The sequence below is a fragment of the Scyliorhinus canicula genome, chromosome 2 (genome assembly GCF_902713615.1).
Source record: "Scyliorhinus canicula chromosome 2, sScyCan1.1, whole genome shotgun sequence".
NCBI classification, from domain to species: Eukaryota; Metazoa; Chordata; class Chondrichthyes; order Carcharhiniformes; family Scyliorhinidae; genus Scyliorhinus; species Scyliorhinus canicula.
The window spans coordinates 92422165-92448166 of record NC_052147.1 but is presented as its reverse complement, the minus strand read 5'-3'; the positions used below and the strand labels follow the sequence as shown (position 1 = coordinate 92448166).

Below are 26002 nucleotides of genomic sequence, written 5' to 3'. Positions count from 1 at the left end.
GTCTGAGAGGCTCTGAAGGCGGTTGGTATGGGGGGAGGTGATCTCGTTTAAGACGAAGGCTGAGAGGGAGGAACGCCAACGACTGATGGGAGGTACGTAGGGGACCCGGACCCAGGGCACCTGGCGAAGGTCCTTTTTTACTTCCTCCACTAGCTGGTCAGATTCCACTTGTGGAGTTGTGTCCAGTCCCTGGCTATTTGGATCCCCAGGTAGCGGAATATGTTTTGGGCTAGTTTGAGTAGGAGTCCTTCCAGCTCTATCCCTCCCCATTTGGGTTCACCGGGAATGCCTCACTCTTGCCTAGGTTAAGTTTGTAACCCGGGAAGGTTCCAAACTCTTTCAGGAGCTGCATAATTACTCTCAGGCCTTCCTACGGTTCCGAGATGTAGAGGAGCAGGTCATTGCACAGACTGAGATTCTGCGTTCTCTGCCTCCCTTTTGGATGCCCTTCCAGCTGTTCGTGTCTCGCAGAGTGATCGCCAGGGGTTCAATTGCTAGGGCCAACAGGAGCGAGGACAGTGGGCTTCCCTGCTTTATGCATCTGTGCATATATGGAAATATTTAGAGCTGGTGGTGTTGGTTCGAACGCTCGCCTTGGGTTCGTTGTGCAGGAGTTTCACCCAGGAGGTGAATACTGCTCCTAGCCAAAACCGCTCCAGTACCTCGAGGCGGTACATCCATTCGACTCTGTCGAAGGCTTTTGTTTTGCATCTAAGGAGACGATCACCTCTGGTGTTCTCTCCCTGGGGTGGGAGGGTCTTTATCACATTCATCAGCTGCCTGATGTTCGCTGTGAACTGCCTACCCTTGACGAAGCCCATCTGGTCCTCTGCGACCACCTCTGGTACGCAATTCTTCGGTCTTTTGGCCAAGACCTTTCCGAGTATCTTCGCGTCTACATTCAGCAGTGAAAAGGGCCTGTAAGAGCCGCCTTCCATCGGGTCTGTCATTTTTGGGTAGCAGCGATATCGTGGCCTGTGCTAGTGTAGGAGGCAGGGTGCCCCTCGCCAGCGAGTCTGCAAACATGTCCCTTGGATGCAGGGCCAGTGCAAATTGTTTATCGAAGTCCGCTGGGAACCTGCCCGGCCTTCCCCGCCTGCATGGAGCTGATGCTCTCCATGATTTCTCCCAGATCTATTGATGTTTCCAGTCGTCGTTGAGACCATCGCCTCCTTCACTGCCACCGTGATCTCCATTTTTATTGCCTCCCTGTGTCTGCGTGGGTTTCCTCCGGGTGCTCCAGTTTCCTCCCACAGTCCAAAGACGTGCAGGTTAGGTGGATTGGCCATTATAAATTGCCCTTAATGTCAAAAAAGGTGAAGAGGGGTTATTGGGTTCGGTGGATAAGGTGGAAGTGAGGGTTTAAGTGGGTCGGTGCAGACTTGATGGGCCGAATGGCCTCCTTCTGCATTGTATGTTAGAACATAGAACAGCACAGAACAGGCCCTTCGGCCCTCGATGTTGTGCCGAGCCATGATCACCCTACTCAAACCCACGTATCCACCCTATACCCGTAACCTAACACCCCCCACCTTACTTTTTAGGACACTACGGGCAATTTAGCATGACCAATCCACCTAACCCGCACATCTTTGGACTGTGGGAGGAAACCGGAGCACCTGGAGGAAACCCACGCACACACGGGGAGGACGTGCAGACTCCGCACAGACAGTGACCCAGCCGGGAATCGAACCTGGGACCCTGGAGCTGTGAAGCATTTATGCTAACCACCATGCTACCGTGCTTCTATGTTCATTGCGGCTGGTTCCTTTTTTAGGAAGCTCCTCCACTCGTCCCCTGGTTGGGAGGGGGAAGTTGTTGCTTGTGTCGGCTCCAGTGCTCGGGTCGCCGGTCTTCCCTGCTCTTAGGCGGCCGGGGCTTCCACCTCGCCTCGTAGGTCCACCGCTCGTCCACCCATTGGTCGTATCCCTTTCCACCACTTCTGCCCTCTTGCCTGCCACTCGACCTACCATTCTTCACTGTGTATCCTCTTTGGGATTTCATTTTGTTGTCCTTTTCAGGGCAAATTCCTCTGAAATTAACTTTTTTGATTCTAGTTGGGAGGAGACCCACCTGATGTGCGTCTGCTCAGCATATCACCGTCACCAGAAGTCCCGGAGGGGAGTTATTTGAGGGCAGTTTTGGAGAAATTTGGGATTGGGCCGAAGTTTGTGACGTGGATGCAGCTGTTGTATGAGGAGCTGATGGTGAGCGTCCACACAAATAGTATGAACTCGGTATTTTGCATTCCACTGGGGTACAATGCCTATGTATTTTAGGTTGGGAGCTGTGTCAGGAGGGATACCGATTAGGGGGAATCATGGGTTTAAGCCGGAGAAGATGACTGCAAGGATCCAGGCATGGGAAGAGAGGAGGATTAAGGGAATGAAAGATCTGTTTCTGGGACAGTGAGTTGCAAGTTTGGAGGAGCTTGGTGAGATGTTTGGGTTAGCGCAGGGCGCAAGTTTCAGGTATTTGCAGGTGCAGGACTTTACGAGGAAGGTTTTCCCGACCTTCCCAATAGTGCCTGCCTCCTCGCTGCTGTCAGTAAGGGGGTTGGAGAGGGGGGTGTTGTCTCGCCGATTTACAGGAGGATTCTGGAGGAAGGGATGTCCATGGAGGGGGTTAAGACAAAGTGGGAGGAAGAGTTGGGGGTGTTGCTGGAGGAGGGACTGTGGTGCGAGGTGCTGCGGAGGGTGAATGACTCGACTTTGTGTGCGAGGCTGTGGCTGATACAGCTGAAGGATACATACAGAGCGCAGCTTGCAAATACTAGAATGAGCCAGCTATTTGAGGGGATGATGGATGTCTGTGGGCAGTGTGAGAGGGACCTTGCCAACCATGCGCATATGTTTTTCTCCTGACCGAAGCTGGAAAGGTTTTGGAGGACGGTGTTCAGCACCATCTCACGGGTCTTAGATGTGGGCGTGGAACCAGGTCCCCTCTAAACCGGGGTGTCGGACCAGCTGGAGTTGCAGGTGGGTGCGAGGGCAGATGTTTTAGCCTTCGCCTCGATGATTGCTTGCAGGCAGGTCTTGTTTGGGTGGTGGTCAGCTTCTCCACACTGGCTCGGTGCGGCGGGGTTTTTGAACCTGGAAAAAGTGACATTTGCTCGGGGGGGGGGGGGGGGGGGGGGGTGATGGGTTCTACAATGGTTGGGGTTATCATGCATTTTGGGCAATTGGTTATTGTTGAGTGGTGGGGGTTCTGGTGGGTTGGGAGTTTTTGTGGGGTTGTTGTAAATTGTAAAAATGTTGAGGCATATAAAGTTAATCGGAATTGTCTTAAGCTGAAAACATTTGCGGAGGGTCCCAGGGGAATTGCCCATCGGAAGTTCAGGTAGCACAGTGGTTAGCACAGTAGCTTGACAGCTCCAGGGTCCCAGGTTCGATTCCCGGCTTGGGACACAGCTTGTGCCATGTCTGCACGTTCTCCTCGTGTCTGCGTGGGTTTCCTCCGGGTGCTCCGGTTTCCTTCCACAGTCCAAAGATGTGCAGCTTAGGTGGATTAGCCGTGATAAATTGCCCTTCGTGTCCAAAAAGGTTAGGTGGGGGTTACTGGGTAACACGGATAGGGTGGAGGCGATGGCTTAAGTAGGGTGCTCTAAGGGCAGCACGGTGGCCTAGTGGTTAGCACAACCGCCTCACGGCGCTGAGGTCCCAGGTTCGATCCCGGCTCTGGGTCACTGTCCGTGTGGAATTTGCACATTCTCCCCGTGTCTGCGTGGGTTTCGCCCCCACAACCCAAAAATGTGCAGAGTAGGTGGATTGGCCATGCTAAATTGCCCCTTAATTGGAGAAAATAATTGGGTAATCTAAATTTAAAAAAAAAGGTAGGGTGCTCTTTCCAAGGGTCGGGCCGGTGCAGACTCGATGGGCCGAATGGCCTCCTTCTGCACTGTAAATTCTATGTTCTATGAATGTCAGGACAATTGGAGGGGAATCCTGATATGAATCTTGGGTTATAGGACCAGGTGTGCAATGGAATGTTATCCATTTAGCTGGATTAATGCAGTTCCAAATGCTTGAAATGCCCAAAAACAACACTGGAGAATGCCCTTGGTCAGCACCTCAGCCACCATCTTAAACTTACACTCTCTCGACCACCGATGGATGCACTGTGGTAGCAATGTGTAATTTCGACAGCACCATCCAACCCCCTGACCACCTGGAAGAGCAAGGGTAGCAGACGTACATGAACACCATCATCTGCAAGTTTCCCTGCATACCACACTATTATGACTTTGAACTGTATTGCCATTCCTTCCCTGTTGTTGGGTCAAGCCCCTGGAGCTCCTTTCTTAACAGCACTCTCGGTGTACTTAGATTAGGTGGGCCGCCGTCATTCAAGAATGTTGCTCACTGTCACATGCTCAAATGCAACGAGGAGTGAGTAACAATTGCCGCCCTTGTCAGTGATGTTCAGATCCCATGAAATAAATTGTTGTACTTTTGAAGTTAAAATGCACACAACATCCTACGGTGTAACTTCACACATCTGAGGACCAGCGACGGTGTTAAGAAAATAGAATATACAGTGCAGAAGGAGGCCACTTAAGCCCTCACTTCCACCCTATCCCCCGAACCCAATAATCTCTCCTAACTTTATTTTTGGACACTAAGGGCAATTTAGCATGGCCAGTCCACCTAACCTGCACATCTTTGGATTGTGGGAGGAAACCGGAGCACCCGGAGGAAACCCACACAGAGATGGGGAGAATGTGCAGACTCCGCACAGACAGTGACCCAGCAGGGAATCGAACCTGGGACCCTGGCGCTGTGAAGCCAAAGTGCTAACCACTATGCTACCATGTTGCCCTGATGAATAAACATTCGTCCCCTCCACTACTGATGGATGCACATTGGAAGCAGGGTGTACCATCTACAAGATACACTGCAGCAATTCACTGAGCCTCCTTCAACCGCACCTTCCAGACTTGCAGTGTGCAAGGGCAGCAGATAGATGGGAAAACTTCCTGCAACTTCTCTTCCAAACTACATTAGCATCCTGGCTGGAACTACATTGCCGATCCTTCATTATCTCTTCCTAATAGCACTGTGGGCATTCCTGCACCACGTGGAGTACAGTGGTTCAAGAAGGTGGCTCACCCACACCTTCTCAAGGGATGTTAGGTGTTGGTAACAGATGTTGGCCTTACCAGTGAGGCCAACAACCCATGAAAGAAGACAAAAAATGAAAATGTATGTAAGTCAGAGTTGGGACTTTAGAAGGTTAATTTCTCTAGCTACAGATACGCTTATGCGCGTTATTTACCTGGAGAGATTAACATTTTTGCAACAGTACACATTGCAGAATAATATAACCCTTCACAATTAATCTGTCAGTGGGCCAGAATTCAGGGCTTTGTGGCTGGTATTGCAACACTTCGAATGAACATACCCAAGTGCTAAAAGAAAAATGTTGCGGATGTTGGAGATCTGAAGTAAATACTGGTCTAGCAGCACCTGTGGAGAGAGAAACAAGAGTTAATTTTTCAGGTCATGACCCTTCACCAGAAAAGCAGATGGAAGTTACAAGCTTTAAATGTTAACTCTGTTTCCCTTTCCACAGATGCTGCCAGACCTGCTGAGGATTTTCAGCATTTTCTGCTTTTATACAAAATAAATTACTTTTCTGTAGGTAGGCCATGCTATACGGTTCCAAACGAAAATAAGGTTTATATGGTGGAGTATGTACATGTTCCTAGAACGGTCACATTGTAGGAGCTCTGCATGTCTCTTTCTTGGTACATATTTTTCCTGTAAACTCTTACCCCTGCACCCCATACTCTTGTAAAGATGCTGGCCCCTTGTGGTCTTGTGTCTCATCCCGTGAACATTGTTTGTGGTTGATCAATCAATGCTAGTCAAATGGTTGATCACATCCAACAGGGCTCTACAATGACCAACTATACCTTCCTTTTTTTTAAAAAATATATTTTTTTCTCCTCCCTTTTCACATTTTCTCCCAAATTTAAACTCAACAATGAACAATAATCAGTAGCGAATGTAATATCAATCCTCATATCAATAACAATGATCCCATCGTCTCACCAAACCCCAGACATTAGCCCGCATGTTCACACATGAAAAAAAGGAATCAGGAATCACCCACAGGCACTATTAACCCATACAGTCCCTTTCCGTGCCCGTTTCCAACCACAGCTAGTCCGACACCCCAAATATGGCCTCCCGAGGGCCCGGGTCCAGTTTCACGATTACCCTAAACACCTCCTTCAAGTAATCCTCTAGCTGTGTGTCCCGTCTCTCTCCCCCCCCCCCCCCCCCCCCCCCCCAATGTTAGACGTTTAGCTGCTATTGTATTAAGAGTCAAAGGTTTTGCTCCTTTTCCACAAACACCTTTAATTTACTTCAACAGACTCTGCACAGAACTCTGACATCACATCACCGGACACAGGCCACCTGAAGCCTCTTTACATATCCGTGTCAATTATTGGATACTTAACATAAATGGGACAACTAATTGGAATGTTTCTTAACTCATTACTTAACAGTCTCCCCTTGGAGGAGGAGAAAACAAAATTACAAGAAATTCGAAAACACACGCCATTTCCCCCTTCTCTTTTTTTTTCATTTTTTCTTGGAAGAAAAAACAGTCACAGAAACAGGTGCCCTTTGTTAACAACATCCTAAAGTTTCTGTGAGCTTGCCCCTCTTTTGTAAAACAGTTTGACAATTGATAGCTGCTGTCAACCCATTTAATTTTTGCTATTTCCCCTCTGTCCAACATCTGCTTCAAACTTGCGATGTCGATCCTTAACCTTTTTTTCCATTAACACTTTTTGTAGAGTGCACATTTTCCCACAAGGGTTTATTGTCAATATGACATACAATTGGTCTATTACCCAAATCCCCTAATCCCAAAATATCTGAGATATATAAAAGGCCATATCCACCGCCTCTACAAGGCTTAACGTCTCAGCAGCCAAAGTGCTTTTGACCACTCGTTATTTTCTTTGTTTCCCATACAAGTGGGCAACATTTACCATTGTTCCCCAAAAGGAAAATTATAAAACCTCCTGCGCTTGAAACCCCATCACATAAATTTGCATAGGACGCATCACTGTAAACTATGAGTTTCAAGTGCCTAAGGTCACCTAAAACCAGGAACCTCAGAACACACTCCTGCATTTTTAGTTTTTTCTAAATAAATGTTTTATTGAGGTATTTTTTGGTATTATAACAACACAATAAACAATGTATATGAAACTATAAACATAGTGCAAAAGCCGTCTCTCTCCCTTACAGGTTCCACCTTTATTAACCCCCTACTCTTAAGCTTTTCCCCAACCATTGGAGGTGTACAGGGCGATGGGGCGATGGTGGTCCGGTTCCACAGATTTTTGGATAAGGAGTGTGTTCTCCAGTAGGCCAAGCATACTAGGAGCCGCAAGTGGGACAATAGCATATTGCGGGTCTATCAGGACCTGTGTTTGGCCAGAAGGAGGGCAGGCTTATGCAAGTGAAGGAGATCTTGTTTAAGAAGAAGGTAAAATTTGGGCTCCTCGCGTCTTTGGGTCATGCACGAGGACCAGCACCATTATTTCGAGTCGCCTGAAGACACGATGGACTTTGCCAAGAAGAAGGGACTGGTGCAGAACTGGGAACATTTTGGATTTAAGTGGCAGCCTTTCTGAGCGATGTGTATATGTTCTGATTGTTGCTTTTCTTCTGCTTTTTAAGTTTGGGCGAAGATGGGGGATATGTGGGAGTAGAAGTTATTCAGTTTCTATGGGTTTTTGGTGTTTTGATGGGGGCGGCTGGCGGGGGCTTTTTACTTTTTATTACTCTGATTGGCACTATTAGGGGTTTCTCTGTAGGGGTTTTTGTCTGTTTTGGGTTGTCTCCTGTGGTAATTGGGAGATTGTTCGGTTTGATAGAAGTGGTTTCGTTGGGGGGGGGAGGGAACAATACGTGGGAGACTTCTTGGCACTGGAGGTCACCAGGCTAGCTGGGTGAGCTAGTCTATGGAAGCACAGTGTGTGTGTGTGTGTGGGGGTGGGGGGGGGGGGGTGGGAGGGGGTGTATAGGTTCAATATAGGGCAGGGGTTAGGTTACAAGGTGGTGTTGCTGTGGGGGGGGGGGTACTCTGCTGACGAGGGAGGGACTTAGGTTTTGGGACAGAGAGGAGGTCAGGGGTGGGGACTGCCTGGAGGCGGGTAGTATAGTTTTGGACCGGGGGGGGGCATTATGTCATAGTGAGCACTAAGCTGATGGGTGGAAGGTAGTCTTGGTCAATGTGTATGCAGCGAACTGAGATGATGTAGAATTCATAAAGAGGGTACTGGGGAAGATACCGGATCTGGACTTGCACAAGCTGGTGATGGGAGGGGATTTTAATACGGTCATCAACCCCGGCCTGGACCGGGCGTGTTTGAAAACGGGGAGGGTACCGTGGCAAAGGAACTGATAGGGTTCATGGAGCAGATGGGGGGGGGGGTGTCGACCCATGGAGGTTTAGGCAGCTGACGGGGAGGGAGTTTTTGTTTTATTCGCATGTGCATAAGGTGTACTCTTGGATTGATTTCTTCATTTTGGGCAGGGATCTGCTGGCGGGGGTGGTGGACACGGAGTATTCGGCCATCACTATTTTGGATCATGCCCCACATTGGGTGGAACTGCAGGTTAGTGAGGAGAGCTTCCAGCGCCCGCAATGGCGATTGGACGTATGCTTGTTGGCGGACAAGGCGGTACGCGAGAGGGTGAGGAACTGCATGCAGAACTACCTGCAGGCCAACGATGCAGGGGAAGTCTCAGCAGCGGTGGTCTGGGAGACGCTGAAGGCACTAGTGAGAGGGGAGCTGATTTCGATCCAAGCTCATAGGGACTGGACGGATAGGTCAGAGACGGACCGACTGGTTAAGGAGATTCTACAGATAGATAGGAGGTATGCGGCGACTCCGGGGGTGGAAATATTAAGGGAACGTCAGAGGCTGCAGGCTGAGTTCGGGGTGTTGTCCACAGGCAAGGCAGTGGAGCAGCTTAGAAAGGCGAGGGGAACGTTTTATGAACATGGGGAGAAGGCCAGCAGAATGCTGGCACAGCAGCTTACGAAGAGGGAGGCGGCCAGGGGAATAGAAAAGGTGGTTGATGGGAACCTGGGAGGGGACTCGGCTGGGTTAAACAGGGCGTTCAGGGATTTTTACAGTGGACTCTTATCGCACGGAACTCCCCACGGGGCCCAAGAGGATGAGACTCTTTTTGGATGGATTGACCTTCCCAAGGGTGGGCAGGGAACTGGTGGATGGGCTGGGGGCCCGGATCAGGGTCGAAGAAATAGCTGAGGCTTGAAGGCAATGCAGTCGGGAAAAGCCCCGGGGCCGGACGGATACACGGTGGAATTCTACAAGAAATTCTTGGGGATACTAGGGCTGTTGCTAGTAAAGGTTTTTAATGAGGCAAGGGATCGAGGAGTGCTGCCCCCGACAATGTCACAGGCCACCATTTCGTTAATATTGAAGCGGGACAGGAATCCGGAGCTATGTGGGTCTAATTGGCCGATCTCACTGCTTAATGTGGACGCTAAGCTGCTGGCCAAAGTTTTGGCCTGCAGGATTGAAGATTGTGTGCCAGGTGTGATTATGGAGGATCAAACCAGATTTGTCAAGGGTAGGCAGTTGGTGGCCAATATAAGAAGGCTGCTCAACGTGATTATGATGCCCCCGGAGAGCAGAAAAGTTGAGGTAGTTGTGGCCATGGATGCGGAGAAGGCATTCGACCGGGTGGAGTGGGACTATCTATGGGAGGTGCTGGGACGATTTGGGTTCAGTAGGGGCTTTATCGACTGGGTTAGGCTGCTGTAGTAGGCCCCGGAGGCCAGTGTAAGGACGACCTGGGACTATTTTAGGCTGCACTGGGGAACAAGACAGGATTGCCCCCTCTCCCCACTGCTGTTTGCTTTAGCTATAGAGCCGCTGGCAATTGCTCTGAGAGCTTCAAGGGGCTGGAAAGGGCTGGTTATTGGGGGGGTGGAACATAGGGTCTCGCTGTACACGGACGACCTGCTTTTATATGCAGCAGATCCAGGGGCAGGGATGTGGGAGATCATGGCGATTTTGGGGGAATTTGGCCAGTTTTTGGGATACAAACTGAATATGATAGCAAGATGTTTGTAGTCCAGGCAAGAGGTCAGGAGAGTCGGCTGGGGGAGCTACTGTTTAGGTTAGTGGGGGACAATTTAAAAAAAATATATATATATATTTTTATATATAAATTTAGAGTATCCAATTATTTTTTCCAATTAAGGGGGAATTTAGCGTGGCCAGTCCACCTATCCTGCACATCTTTGGGTTGGGGCGAAACCCATGCAGACACGGGGAGAATGTGCAAACTGCACATGGACAGTGACCCAGGGCCGGGATTCAAACCCGGGTCCTCAGCACCTTGGGCAACAATGCTAACCACTGTGCCATCATGCTGCCCTTAGTGGGGGACAATTTTAGATATCTAGGGATACGAGTGGCGTGCGACTGGGGCCGGTTGCATAAGTTCAACTTATCCCGGTTGGTCGATCTTCTAAATCCTGATCTTCTAATCCCCTTGCCACAAGCCTGGCCTTTGCCTTATAAGTTCCATCCGGAAGAACCTTTTCCGTACAAATCTATCTGTGAGATAGAGCTCTTTGCCCCCTATCCAGTACTTCCGTGTATACCCCAAATTCACTCCAACTATGCAGTTCTTGCTGTTTGGCATCTTTAATAACTTTTTCATCTAATTTATTGGAAGCCACCAAAATCTCACGTGCATGTGGGCTTCTACTATTGGTATTTGTAGTCTTACTCATGTTCTGATAAACTACGTCCCCTCTCCTGCCTGGTATCTCGTTCTATACTGCTACTGCTTGATCTTTCCCTTCTGCTGTGGGATGTTCTTTCAATAGTTCTTGATCTTTTCCTGTGGACCTGTTCACTATCCGATGTACCATCTGAACTGGCACTGTGTTTGTGTGCCCTCCATTTTTGAACTTCGAAGTTGGCCACTTCCCGACCCAAAATGGCGATTTACAAAGCACGCAGGGAAAATTGGACACTTTAAGAAAGACAAGCAGGTTGCAGAATCTTCCTGTGTATTCTGCCTGCAGAGAAAGCAGGCAGCACCAAAACCAGCAGTTTGCATATTAATGAAGCGATCCCCGGGAACAATGGATACAACGATTAGCTACATTTGGGACATTCTATAGCAGGTCAGACTTCCTGGCGCCAACGGGAGTCTGAAACAAAGGAGACAAACAAGCCAGGAAGAACCGCCCCACGATCGAGGGACAGCCTCAGTATTGGGGGGATTCATACCAATCGATTGGTATGAGATCCAATCAATTGACAGTAAGCTCGGGGTCCGCCCAAAAGGGCGCGAAGCCCCTGGGACCTATAAAAGTAAGGTCCCAAGTCCAGTTCGCTCTCTTAGCCGGCCCTCCCTGCAGAACACCTTCGCAGCAGCTCTCTAAGAACTTGACAGTGAGAAGGAGAGGCCTGGCCAACAGCTACACCGACAAGTGAGAAGGAGAGGCCTGGCCAACAGCTACACCGACAAGTAAGTGTCCAACCAACGCTCGCTACGAGAATAGACACTCCTGACCCCTTAGCCCGTACCAACTGGGAAGCCTGCAGTCTCAGGACAGAACAAGAGGCCATTGTTCCCTGATCCAGTGGGTTCCCTTATCGAAGATAAGTATTGGCTTATAGTGGTAGGAATAGCTTAGTCCTCTAGTATTAGTTGCATGAGTATCGATTTACCGTGTAAATAATAAATGTGTTTGATTGAACCTTACTAACTGGTGTATTGAGTCATTGATTTGAACTTGAACCTCGTGGCGGTATCATAAGGATACCTGGCGACTCTAGAGCTAAGGAATAAAACAGAGCCAATTGAGTGTAAAGCACACTCACCAGAACGAGCAACATCCATTTTTGAACTTTGTGTTCCCAATCCATTGACTCCCTCCCCTGAATGCTGTACATTCAACCAATGTTTATACTTTCCAGTGGCCTTCCCTGCTCTATTAATAACAGTTCTATTGACTAGACCCTTCAGGCAAGTATGTCACTTTTGTACCAACTTTTGGCAGTTGTCCTTTTGGGGGAAATGGCCTGTTCTAATTCATTAGAAGTGTTGTGTTCCTCTACAGAAACCCTGTCTATGTCACTTAACTGGTCCTCATAGTTCTGTAACACGTGCGTACCAGACGACTCTGGTTCCTCGTCATGTCTGTCTGCTCTGTCTAAATTTGAATATTTGTAATCTGTACCCGTTATCCTTGACGAATGTACCCTAACAGTTTGATTACCATGTTGCAAAATAATTGTTTTGCCAATTATGCCTATGGTCTTCCCTGGGCCTTTCCATTCATTAAAATTGTCCCTCTTGTAGTATACTATGTCTCCTTGCTGAAAAACGGTATCTGATGGCCGTACACTATGTTTTAAAGCTCTGCGAATTCTTTCAGACTTCTGCTTCCAAAAAAGCTTTTCTACTGCTATGTAATGCATTTAAATGTTCAGCAAAAGCAGAGCTAATTGTAGTCCCTTCCCAAGCTGGAAGCTGGTCATCTAAATGGACGGAATTTTAGAATTTCTACCAAACACTAATTGATAGGGACTAGAGCCCCCAACCGTCTGTAATGAATTATTTGAATGTAGCGCCCATGCTAAAGCTGAATTTAACTTGCAATTTGGTTTATCTGCCGAAATGTTCCGGAGCATGTAATCTATTACCGCATGGTTTCTTTCACACACGCCATTACTAAATGGGCTTTCCACAGTTGTATTCATAACTGTGATATTCACGTTTTCACACATCCCTAAACTCATCATCAGCCAATTCTCCCCCATTGTCCGTAAGGAATTTTGCTGGTGGGCCCATTGCTGTCCCTGTCCATTTTTCCACGATTTGATCCAGAATTACACTCTACGTACAATCGTTGATTGACTAAATCTGGTTGCTAAATCTATAAAATGCAAAATAAATATATAATTGGCTTTATCCCAGATCTTAAGGTCCATGCCCACAATGTCATTAAACCTGTTTGTAGCCATGTGATTTCGCCATCCTGTTAGGAGTGGGTCTTCCATATTCTGCTTTATTGCAGACTGACCTATTGGGTCATCAGAGCCATCGGAATCAAATGTTTCCCCAGAAACTCTTTTAAAGCTTCTGTCATCTGATCAAATAAGGTATCCTTATCCGCAAACTGAACTCCTGTCAAAACTAGGAGCCTATTCATGTTGCTCACTCTAGCACAGTCAAGTAATTTAAAGGACAACACCATTGGAAATTCCAGGTTGTGTTTCTGCAGTCTTTTATATAGCCTGCCAAATTCCCATTATATAGTGTTCCATGGAGAATTCCTCTATTTTCTGGAACCTATCATATCTGACCATGCTTCATACGCACTTAAATAGTCATCCTTTTTATAAATCTCATCCATATAATGTAATACAGTCTCCAGACCTTCTTCTGAGTCTAACTCTTCCAACTCCAGCTCAGAAAACACTTTGCTTCGGATTTTACTGTCATAAGGTAAAGAAAGAGGGCAGCACGGTGGCCTAGTGGTTAGCACAACCGCCTCACGGCGCTGAGGTCCCAGGTTCGATCCCGGCTCTGGGTCACTGTCCGTGTGGAGTTTGCACATTCTCCCCGTGTCTGCGTGGGTTTCACCCCCACAACCCAAAAATGTGCAGAGTAGGTGGATTGGACATGCTAAATTGCCCCTTAATTGGAAAAAATAATTGGGTAATCTAAATTTTTTTTAAAAAGGTAAAGAAAGAGACAATGCCATATCTTGTTTTCTCTTTCCCAAGGCAGTTACCTTAGTCCATATTAACTACTACACTTCTCCGTTGATCGTATGAACCCCTTTAAGAAAATAAGGGGGGTAGTCACCTTTATCCTAGGTTCAGCCATATATCTTTTTTTTCTTCTCACTCACTCCTTGGTTTGGTCTGGAAAAGTTGTGTCTTTCAACCCTTCACATTTGCACAGCAACCGTCCTCTGCTACCATTTGTTAGATGTTTAGCTGCTGTCGTATAAAGGATCAAAAGTTCTGCTCCTTTTCCACAAACACCTTTAATTTACTTCAACAGACTCTACACAAAACTAACATCACATCACCTGACACAAAGGCCTCTGAAGCCTCTTTACATATCAGTGTCAATTATTGCATACATATAAATGAGACAACTAATTAGAATATCTCTTAACCCATTACTTAAAACACAACATTCACATACATCTTCGACCCCCTCAAAGGGTCGGCTCATCCTTGCCCTTGTGCCTTCTACAGTATTCACCACCTTCAGCTGTATCAGCCACAACCTCACACATGAGGCGGAGGCATTCACCCTCCAGAGCACCTCACACCAGAATCTCTCCTCCATACCCTCTCCCAACTCTTCCTCCCACTTTGCCCTGATCCCTTCTAGCGGCGTCTTCTCCTCCTGCAAAATAGCCCCATAAAACGCCGATATTACCCCCTTCTCCAGTCCTCCTGTCGTCAGCACTCCTCCAGCGATATGGAAGCCAGCTCTACTGGGAAGCTCTGTATCTTCTTTCTGGCAAAGTTTCGAACCTGCATATATCTAAATATTTCCCCCTGCTCCAGCCTATACTTTGCTCCTAGCTCCTTCAATCCCACAAAACGACCCACAAGAAACAAATCTTTTAGTGTCCTAATTCCTTTCTCCTCCCATCTCCGAAAATTTCCATCCCACTTCCCTGGTTCAAATCTATGGTTTGTCCGAATCGGCATTTCCCTTGACCCTGCCCCCAACCCGAAGTGCTGCCGAAACTGCCTCCAAATTCTCAACGAAGCTATTACTACCGGACTCCCTGAGTATCACCCTGAGGCCATCGGGAGCGGTGCGGTCGCTAGCGGCGCGGTCGCTAGCACCTTCAATCCCACAACTATACATTGCTGCCTCCAGGGTGACTACATAGTATCAGGTGTGGGGACCCTAGACAGTTTCTCCTTTTCTTATTAGATGCACGACGTTGTTTCCAGAGTCTCAATTGTTGCCCCAGTTGAAATGATGAATCTTCATAGGCAGGGAATAAAACCCACACTGTACCTGATCTACAAACCCCTGCCTGGTGCCAAGTGACTTCCTATTTGCATTCATTTTTCTTAAATCATTGAATTTGTATTCCGGGCAATTCCACTCCCATTGAGGTAGTAAGATTCCCGACCTTTGTGAGGACCAGACATGCCAAATAACTGGTTGCTCCTGTGCCCCATTATAGACTGTGGGTGGTTCTCTGAAGGTTTTGCTATTTAACACTTTGAAAGAAGACCGCAGCCACCACATTTGATTAGATTGATGCTTTTCAACATTGTGAACACTGCTGCAAACTGCTTTCATATTTGTATTGCCTTTCCCTCCTCATCAAATCAAATCAAATTAATATTTAAATACGTAAGCAAAGCACTGCGTATGCTGGAGTCTGAAACACGAACTAAGGATGTTGGGAAAACACCAATTTGGCAGCATCTGTAAGGAAAAAAAGCAGAGCCAATGTTTTTCAACGATGCTGCCAGACATGCTGGACAGAATCCCCCCACACCCTCTCCTCCAGATCGCATGTGACTGCCACTCCAAGTGACCCCCAGGGGAACGCGGCCAGCTGAGAATTGCCGCGAGGGCCTCTTTCAATGGCCCCCGACCAGCGTCGCGTTGACCGTGCGCTCGTGACTGGCGGCGATGCTCCAGTCCACGGAGAATCACGGGAAGGCGTCGGACCCGATCACGGGTCTGAAGCCCCATTCTCCGCGCCGAGCGCTATTTCGGCTCGGAGAATCCCGCCTGCTGAGTTTTTCCAACATCCTCTGTTAATATAAGTTTGAAGGATGGTCCAAACTGGATATTCACTTTTGATTAAACAAGATCTATTCGCATGAACTTACCAAGTCCCCTGCAGCTACTGTAATTTCTCTGCTAAAATAGCCATGTAAAATGCCTTTGGCAAAGAATCTCCAGACATTAAGTCACTTCACCTGACATATTGGTTCTCCCTCCTGTTTTAGAGATTCCATTGTCATCTGCCCTCATTAATCAAATCCTAAAGGATTGTGATTAGTGGATGGTCTGCTTATCCCTGTTTGTAGTGTCTGCACAGTTCTGAATTGACCAAGATTTTCAGTAATCTAACTTTGCTGCACCTGCATTATTTTTTTTTTTTAATTTGTGTATCCAATTATTTTTTACAATTAAGGGGCAGCACGGTGGCGCAGTGGTAGCACTGCTGTCTCACGGCGCCGAGGTCCCAGGTTCGATCCCGGTTCTGGGTCACTGTCAGTGTGAAGTTTGCACATTCTTCCCGTGTTTGCGTATTCTTCCCGTGTTTGCGTGGGTTTCGCCCCCACAACCCAAAGATGTGCAAAGTATGTGGATTGAACACGCTAAATTGCCCCTTAATTGGAAAAAATGAATTGGATACTCTAAATTTATTAAAAGAAAAAAAAATTCCAATTAAGGGGCAATTTAGCGTGGCCAATCCACCTAATCTGTACATCTTTGCGTTGTGGGGATGAAACCCACCCAGACACGGGGAGAATGTGCAAGCTCCACATGGATAGTGACCCAGGGCCGGGATTCGAACCCGGGTCCTCAGCGCCATAGGCAGCAGTGCTAACCAATGCACCACATGCTGCCCCTGCTGTACATGCAGTATGAGCAAATCAGAATGTCTTGTATTTTTCCACTGCCCGTACAAATTTTTCTCTAGAGCTGCATCAGCTTGTTACTCTGGTCATTGCTGGGATTTCATTTAACAAGACTTTCCATGAGTGGAACTGACTCTAAAACTCCTTTACAGAAGTATATGAAACCCTGATAATGGCCAATTTCCCTTTCCACACATGTTTCTGGGATCAAAGATAAATTATAGAATCGTAGACGTTTACAGCTTGGGAAGGAGGCTGCTTATCCTGTCGTGTTTCCGCTGGTAGTCGCTCAACCTAAGCTCACTTCCCAGCTCTTGCTCCATTGATTTTTTTGTAAAACTTTGAGTTGCTTTGAATGGATTATTAGTACTATACTGGAATGGTGAAATAAATATTTTTCTCTTATCCTTCACGGATGGTACCAGTTCATATAATTCAGATTAGTTTTCGCTAAGAACAACTTTGGGCCCAGTGGAAGGATGTGTGCTACAGAAGTGCTTCTTCCTTGAGTGGTCTAGTGTTCTGGAGACATCTGCTGATATGAAGAGTATGCCAGCCTGGGTTTTATAAAGAGACTGGACAGTCTGAAGCTAATTCCGAGCATATGTGGGGTCAACTGGTGCTAGATTGACAGTAATTTGGTGAGGGTGGTTCATATGGGAAATCCGAATGTCACTCACGTGTAGCTTAGGAAGTAGTGCAATAGATTATTGGGGTGAGATAATGTTTTACTACATTCATTCAATGCTGCACCTGCATTGAATGCGGCAGGCTTTAAAATGTTTCCTGTTACCCAATACCATCGTCACAAGGAAGAACATTTCCTGAGAATGTTATTCCATTTCTCTATTTTTGTCAAAAAAGATGTGATATTTGCCTTCATAACGTTGAATAAAAGTGCACGGTTGGTTGGTTGTCAGGCGAGGGGAGAACAGGAACATGCTTGGCTTTAATATACCAACATAAGACAAATCAATCTGCTGAAATTCACTGCCTAGGTATGGTACAAGCCAGGGTACATGGAACAGTGCCCAAACAGGATTCCTTGAGGAGCAGGGAAGGGAATGTCGGGTTGAAAGTAAACAAATATTCTTTTTGGAAATTAGGGGAATGAAAAGAAGCACCCCTGCAATTGTTCCTTGCTTCTCTCTGTACCACAAGATGCATGTTGTAAATGGAATACAAACATTTAAAAATATTGAGTTTTTTTTCCCATCAAGTCAATTTGCATTGATGAACTATCTTACTGCTTAGTTGTTTTCTGGGATTTTCATCCATGTTAAATCTGTTCAGCGGTTTAGCTCCTCTGCTCGCAGGTGAAAGGTTGCGGTGAATAATTGGGAGGAGGACTGAATGGATTGGAATAAAGACTCCAGTTAAGAGGAGCAAGCCAACCGACCCATCTAAATTCCACAATGTTCATGCGAGTGTCAACACGAATCCTTCCGTGTGTGGTCGGTATTCTGTATAGATCCGAAGAAGTCTCAAGAAAAGTTACACCTTTGTCTACTAAGGTAAGGTACTGTCATTTAAAACTCCAAATCAAATGACACACACTGTTGACTAGCAAGGGCGTGGTCCTATTGTTACTTATTGCATGATGTGGAGGTGCCGGCGTTGGATTGGGATGGGCACAGTAAGAAGTCTTCCAACACCAGGTTAAAGTCCAACAGGTTTGTTTCGAATCACTAGTTTTCGAAGCACAGCTCTTCATGAGGAAGGAGTACTGCACCGAAAGCTAGGGATGCTAAACAAACCTGTTGGACTTTAACCTGGTGTTGTAAGACTTCTTACTGTACGTATTGTATGATTAATTGGAAGAGGAACAGGAAGTTGATTTAAGTCTCACTCTGATAATTGCTATTCGTTCTTGTGTTTAATCTAAACTAAACCTTTTTTTTGTTCATGGTCGAACAAATTTCACGCTCATGGGTTTCATTTTGTAATGTCAAATGGCACAATTCAGACAACCAGATCCCGGTTCTGGGTCACGGTCAGTGTGGAGTTTGCACATTCTTTCCCTGTTTGCATGGGTTTCACCCCCACAACCCAAAAGATGTGCAGGGTAGGTGGATTGGCCACGCTAAATTGCCCCTTAATTGGAAAAATGAATTGGGTACTCTAACTTTATAAAAAAAACAATAAAAAAAGGGTGAGATTCCAAATGGAGAAAGTTGTGGCAGATCAGGGTGGTAGGTACGTAATACCTAATACGGAGGTAAGTCTGCACGTTCTCGCTGTGTCTAGTGAGTTTCCACTGGGTGCTCCAGTTTTTTTCCACCAGTCCTGAAAGACGTGCTGTTAGGTAATTTGGACATTCTCTCTGTGTACCCGAGCATGTGGCGACTAGGAACTTTTCACAGTAACTTCAATGCAGTATAAATGTAAACCTACTTGTGACATTAAAGATTATTATTATTATTAATAGTGACAGGGGCATTGGAGGGGAGGTTGGTGGCGTTGGTAAGTGCTTATGGTCCCCGAGTTAGATTGAATCACGTGAATTGTGAGTGGGTGGAGACTGGGCCCTGGTGCAGGAGATTGGACAGGTCATGACCGTGATCGCTTACCCAGTCAGGGGGAGCGCAGGCGTTGGCTGGGCTAATGATGGAAATGGGAGGAGTTGGACACTTGGATGTTCTTGCACCCGGGGGAGTATTCTTTCTTCTCTTCGGTTCATAAGACCTATTTGCGGATAGATTTTTTTTGTGGTGGGAAAGTCATTGTTAGCTGGGGTCAAGGGGTTGGAATATTCGGCAATTGCGATATCGGACCATGCGCCACATTGGGTTGATCTGGTGTTGGAGAAGGAAATAGTGCAGAGGATGCGGTGGAGATTAGATGTGGGGCTGTTGGGAACCGAGGGTTTTGTGATAAGATTGGAAAAGTGATTGAGGAATATGTGCGGTTTAATTGTACGGGTGAAGTCTCGCAGGCAGTGATGTGGGATGCTTTGAAGACAGTGGTGAGGAGGGAGGTAATATCGTTTAAGGCAACGGTGGATAAGGAGGAGAGGGTGGAGCGGCAAAGGTTAATAGATGAGATGTTGCAAGTGGACAGATGGTATAGAGGGTGTAGATCCAGCACTGTTGGAAAAGAGGAAGGCGTTGCAGGTGAGTTTTGACCGACTATCTTACAAGGAAGGCAGTGTGCCAATTGAGGCAGGTGACGAGGGGAGGGGTCTACGGGTATGGAGAGAAGTTGGTCTGCATGCTGACAGGCCAACTTCGGAGAGAGGCAGCGGCAAGGGAAATTGTTCAGGTGCGGGATAGGGCATGGAAGTTGGTGGTGGTTCCGGATGAGATTAATAGGGTTTTTGAGGAGTTCTCTGAGAGATTGTATAGGTCGGAACCACTGGGGGAGGATCGGGGAATGCAGAAATTCCTGGATGGTTTGGAATATCCAAAGTTGGGGGAGGAGGATGGGACCATATTGGAGGGGGTGATAGGGGAGCAGGAGATAAAGGATGTGATTGGGAAAATGCAATCGGGGAAGGTAGCAGGGCCGGATGGGTTCCCTGTGGAGTACTACAAAAAATTTACGGATACGTTGGCGCCGCTGATAGTGGGGACATTTGAGGAGGAAATAGGGAAGGGGGTGTTGCCACAGACTTTGAGGCAGGCATCGATCTCCTTGTTGCTCAAGAACGATAAGGATCCGGGCAGTGCGGTGACGCAAGTGGTTAGCACGGTTGCCTCACGGCGCCGAGGTCCCAGGTTCGATCCCGGCTCTGGGTCACTGTCCGTGTGGAGTTTGCATATTGTCCCATGTTTGCGTGGGTTTCACCCCCACAACCCAAAAAGATGTGCAGGATAGGTGGATTGGCCACGCTAAATTGCCCCTTAATTGGAAAAAAAAATGCATTAGATACTCTAAATTTAAAAAAAAAGAAGGATCCGACAAGAGTGTGGGTCATATAAGTCCATATCACTCTTGAATGTGGATGCAAAGATACTGTTGAAGGTGTTAGCGTGTAGGTTAGTGAAGTGCTTCCCGAAAGTGATAGGGGAAGATCAGACCGGTTTGTAAGAGGGAGGCAACTTGTTTCAAACATTAGGAGAGTTCTGAATGTAGTTATGGCACCGGTGGAGGGGAGGTGAACAGAGGTAGTAGTGGCGCTGGATGTCGAGAAGACATTTGACCAGATAGAGTGGAGGTATTTGATTGTGGTTACGGAGCAGTTTGGGATTGGGCCGCGATTAGTGGATTGGGTAAAATTACTTTACAGGGAGCCGAGGATGAGTATCCTCATGAATAATATGAATTCTGGGTATTTTGCTCTACATCGAGGGACTAGGCAAGTGTGTTCTATGTCCTCCCTGTGGTTTGCGCTTGCAATTGAGCCTTTGGCCATCGCGTTGAGAAATTCGTGGGGTGTGGAGGGATGGGGATGCATAATAGGGTATCTTTGTATGCAGACGACTTGCTATTGAATGTGTCGGAACCGAGTGCGTCTGGAATTGCTTCGAGTGTTTGGGTCTTTTTTGGGATATAAATTAAATTTGGACAAAAGCGAATATTTTATGGTGTCCTGGCTGGGGGTGGGAGCAGGGGTGGGGGGGAGCTGCCATTCTGTAGGGCGGTAACCCACTTTAGCTACCTGGTGTGCAGGTGGCACGGAATTTGGGGGGGAGGGGGGCTCTGTAGATATAACATTTCTGGCTTGGCGGGGAAAGCAAATTTGGCGAGTTGGGATTGTCTTCTTCTATCACTGGCAGGTCGGGTGCAGGCAATTAAGATGAATGTATTGCCGCGGCTTTTGGACATTTTTCAGTGCCCGTCGATCTTTTTATCCAAGGCGTTTTTTGAGTTAGTAGAAAAGATGATTACCGTGTTTATTTAGGGCCGTAAGGTGGATAGGATTAAGAAGGTGTTGTTGCAGAGAGGACGGCAGTCAGGGGAGTTCGGTCTCCCGAATTTATTGTATTATTACTGGGCGGCGAATGCTGAGAAGGTGAGGGGCTGGGTTAGAGGGGGTGGGGACTTCCAGTGGGTTAGAATGGAGGAGAGTCAAGCAGGGGGTCGGGGTTGAGGGAGTTGGCAACGGCCCCGCTTCCGATGGCCCCGGGGAAATATTCAGGGAGTCCAGTGGTAGTGGCGACACTCACAATCTGGAGGCAGTTGCGCCAGCACTTTAGGTTGTGGGCAAGGTCAAGGGCAATGCCGATTCAAGGGAATCATAGGTTTGAACCAGGGAGGTGGGATGGGAATTTTCCGAGATGGGAGGAGAGGGGAGTTAGGGTATTAAAGGACTTGTTTCTGGGGAGGCCGGTTTGCGAAGTTAGAGGAGCTGGGGTAGAAATATGGGTTGGGGCAAGGGAAGATGTTTCGGTATATGCAGATCCGAAACTTTGCCAGGACGGAGATACAGTGCTTTCCGATGGCGCTGGCCCCCACTATTGGAAGAGATACTGACGTTGGGGGATTGGCAGAAAGGGCTGATGTCGGGAATTTATGGGGTTTCTCTGGGGGAAAATAAGGTATTACTGGATGGGATTAAGGCAAAGTGGGAGGAAGAGTTGGGGAAGGGCATTGTGGAGGGATTGTGGTGTGAGGTGCTACGGAGGGTGAATGCGTCAATTTCGTGCGCGAGGTTAGGGCTGATACAGTTGAAGGTGGTATATAGGGCACACCTCACAAGGACAAGGATGAGCCAATGTTTTGAGGGGGTGGAGGCTGTGGGGAGGGGCCCTGCAAATCACGTTCATATGTTTTGGTCCTGCCCAAAGCTGGAGGCGTATTGGAGGGAGGTCTTTAGGTCAATCTCAAACGTGGTGCACGTGAGAATCGAATCAGGTCCCCTAGAAGCCATATTTGTGGTGTCAGTCGGCCGGGGTTGGAAGCGGGTGCTTCGCTGATCACCCAAACGCAGATTCTGTTGGGGTGGAGGTCAGCTTCCCTGCCCTGTGCCTCGGGGTACCTGCTGGAGTTCTTAACCTTCAAGAAAGTAAAGTTCAATTTGAGGGGGATGATGGAAGGGATCTGCAAATCATGGGCCTTGTTCATCATGCATTTTCATGAATTGGATGACATCGAACATTATTGGGGGGGATTGGTGGGGGTTTGGATTGTATAAATTAATTATTCTTTTTCAAAATGTTGGGAGCAGTTTAAGGATGGGTGGGATAAGGGGATTGTTGGCTAGGGGATTGCCATTGTTTTTGTTGTTATTGTTGCTTATTTGTTGTTGTAAATTTGCTGAAAATGTGAAAAAGGAGGAAAAGAAAAATATATATTTTTAAAAAATTTTCCCAACATTAACTGGGACAACCATAGCACTAGAGGTTTGGATGGAGAGAAATTTTTCGTGTGTATTCAGGAAGAATTCCTCATTCAATATGTGGATGGCCCGACTGGAGAGGGGGCAAAACTTGACCTCCTCTTGGGGAATAAGGAAGAGCAGGTGATGGAAGTGTTAGTTAGGGATCACTTTAGGACCAGTGACCTTAATTCCATTAGTTTTACGATAGCTATGGCGAATGATAGTTCTGGCCCAAAAGTTAAAATTCTATATTGGGGTAAGGCCAATTCCGTTGGTATTAGGCGGGAACTTTCAAAAGTTGATTGAGGGAGCCTGTTTACAGGCAAGGGGACAGCTGGTAGGTGGGAGTCTTTCAAAAGGGTGTTAACTAGGGTTCAGGGTGAGCACATTCCTCTTGGAGTGAGGGTACGGCTGGTAGAAGTAAGGAACCCTGGATGACAAGGGATGTTGAGGCCATTGTCAAAAGGAAGAATGGGGCATATGATATTCAGAGGCAGCTGGGATCAAGTAGATTCCTTGAAGAGTATAGGGCTTGTTGGAGTAGAGTTAAGAGAGAAATCGGGGAAAAAGGGGACATGAGATTGTCTTGGCAGATAAGGCAAAGGAAAATCCAAAGAGCTTTTACAGATACATAATGGGCAAAAGAGTAACTAGGGAGAGGGTAGGGCCTCTTAAGGATAAACAAGGTCATCTATGTAGGGATCCACAAGGGATGGGAGAGGTCCTAAACGAATATTTTTCGTCAGTATTTGCTGTTCAGAAAGGCACGAATGTTAGGGAAATTGGGGAAATAAAAAGTGATGTCTTGAGGAGTGTACATATTACAGAGAAGGAGGTGCTGGAGGTATTAAAACGGGTCAAGTTAGATAAATCCCCGGGACCTAATGAAATGTATCCCAGGATATTGTGGAAGGCTAGGGAGGAAATTGCCGGCCCCCTAGCTGAGATATTTGAATCATCGACAGCCACAGGAGAGGTGCCTGAAGATTGGAGGGTAGCAAATGTTGTGCCCTTGTTTAAGAAGGGCTGTCGGGATAAACCTGAGAACTACAGACCAGTGAGCCGTACTTCTGTAGTGGGTAAGTTCTTAGAAGATATTCTCAGGGATTACAGGCATTTAGACAGACAAGGCTAATTAGGGAAATTCAGCTTGTCCTTGTAAGGAGAAAGTCATGTCTCACAAATTTGATTGAGTTTTTGGAAAGGGTAACCACGATGGTAGATGAGGGCAGTGCAGTCAACGTTGTCTACATGGACTTTAGCCAAACTTTTGACAAGGTACCGCATGGTAGGTTGCTGCAAAAGGTTAAATTTCACAGAATCCAGCGTGAGGCAGCCAATTGGATATAAAATTGGCTTGCCGACCGAAGCCAAAGGGTGGTTGTAAAGGGTTGTTTTTCAAACTGGAGGCCTGTGATCAGTGGTGTGTCTCATTGATTGGTGCTGGGTCCACTGTTATTTGTTATATATATTAATGATTTGGATTAGAATGTAGGAGGCATGGTTAGTAAATTTTCAGATGACACCAAGATTGGTGGCGAAGAAGGTTATATAAGATTGCAACAGGATCTTGACCAATTGGGCCAGTGGGCCGATGAATGGCAGATGGAATTTAATTTGGATAAATGTGAGGTGATGCATTTTGGTAGATCAAATTCGGGCAGGACCTAATCAGTTAATGGTAGGGCGTTGTGGAGAGTTACAGAACAAAGAGACCTAGGAGTACAGGTTCATAGCTCCTTGAAGGTGGAGTTGCAGCTGGACAGTGAAGAATGCATCCTGCATGCTCAGTTTTATTGGTCAGAATATTGAATACAGGAATTGGGAAGTTTTGTTGAAGTTGTACAAGACATTGGTAAGACCACACATGGAATACTGCACTCAGTTCTTACCACCCTATTATAGGAAGGATATTGTTAAACTAGAAAGAGTGCAGAAGAGATTTACCAGGATGCTACTCGGACTTGATGCTCTCAGTTATAAGGATAGGCTGGGACTTTTTTTCCTGGAGTATAGGAGCTTAGGGGTGATCTGAGAGAGGTCCATAAAATAATGAAGGGCATAGATAATGTAGATAGTCAACATCTGTTCCAAACATCTTTTCCCAAAGGTAGAGGAGTCTAAAACTAGAGGGCATAGGTTTACGGTGAGAGGGAGAGATACAAAGGAGACCAGAGCTGCAATTTCTCACATAGAGGATGGTGAGCATCTGGAACGGCATGCCACAGGCAGTGATAGAGGCAGATATGATTTTGTCTTTTAAAAAGCAGTTAGACAGTTACATGGACAGGGTGGGTATAGAGTGATGTGGGCCAAATGCGGGCAAGTGGGACTAGCTTAGTGATAGAAATGGGTGGCATGGATAAGCTGGGCCGAATGGCCTGTTTCCCTGCTGTAAACATTTAGGACTCTAAATCATTCTTCCGTTGTTTGCTGGTGGCGGGATTGTCTGCCCCCGCCAGCAGCGCACTCCCATAAGTGGGGTTCCCGGTGGTGTAGGCTCTCTTCAATGGGAAATCCCAGTAAACAGTGCCGCCTCATGCAGCCAAGAAACAGGAGGCTGGGAGGCCGGAAAATCCGGCCCCCGGTGTTTTGCTCTCCAAATGTTTCTCCGAAGATTCTCCCATTTCCTGTTTATAACCTCTGCCCTCTTTGTTTTCACAGTCCCGTAAAGGAACTCCACTTGCCAATCCTGATTAAGGTTTTTTTCCTGAAAGATTATCTCAAGTTTCTCAATGTAGCTCCTGATTTCTGTGTCCCACATTAATGTTTCTCTTTATCCCCTTGGTTTGCCCTTTCTTATCATCCATGTGCCCTGCTGTGAATTTAAAATTTTATCACCATGAATTTTTTTTTCTCCATAAATTGAGAGTATCCAATTCATTTTTCCAATTAAGGGGCAATTTAGCACGGTCAATCCACCCAGCCTACACATCTTTGGGTTGTGGGGGCGAAACCCACGCAAACACAGGGAGAATGTGCAAACTCCACACGGACAGTGACCCAGAGCCGGGATCGAACCTGGGACCTTGGCGCCGTGAGGTTTATCACCATGAATATACAAG

General features: G+C 47.0%; 1 protein-coding gene across 2 annotated transcripts in view; it reads left to right on the top strand.

Annotated features, from left to right (window-relative positions):
* LOC119956118 (cytosolic phospholipase A2 zeta-like) overlaps window positions 1-26002 on the top strand; it is a 194768-nt gene that overhangs the window by 5390 nt on the left and 163376 nt on the right. Inside the window, exon 2 of one of the 2 annotated variants that reach the window (XM_038783011.1) lies at window positions 17992-18189. In XM_038783011.1, coding sequence (XP_038638939.1) covers window positions 18091-18189 — 99 coding nt within the window. In that variant the 5' untranslated portion in view covers window positions 17992-18090. Of the gene's footprint in view, window positions 1-17968; window positions 18190-26002 lie in introns of both variants that reach the window. The other variant, XM_038783003.1, reaches the window with a different exon arrangement.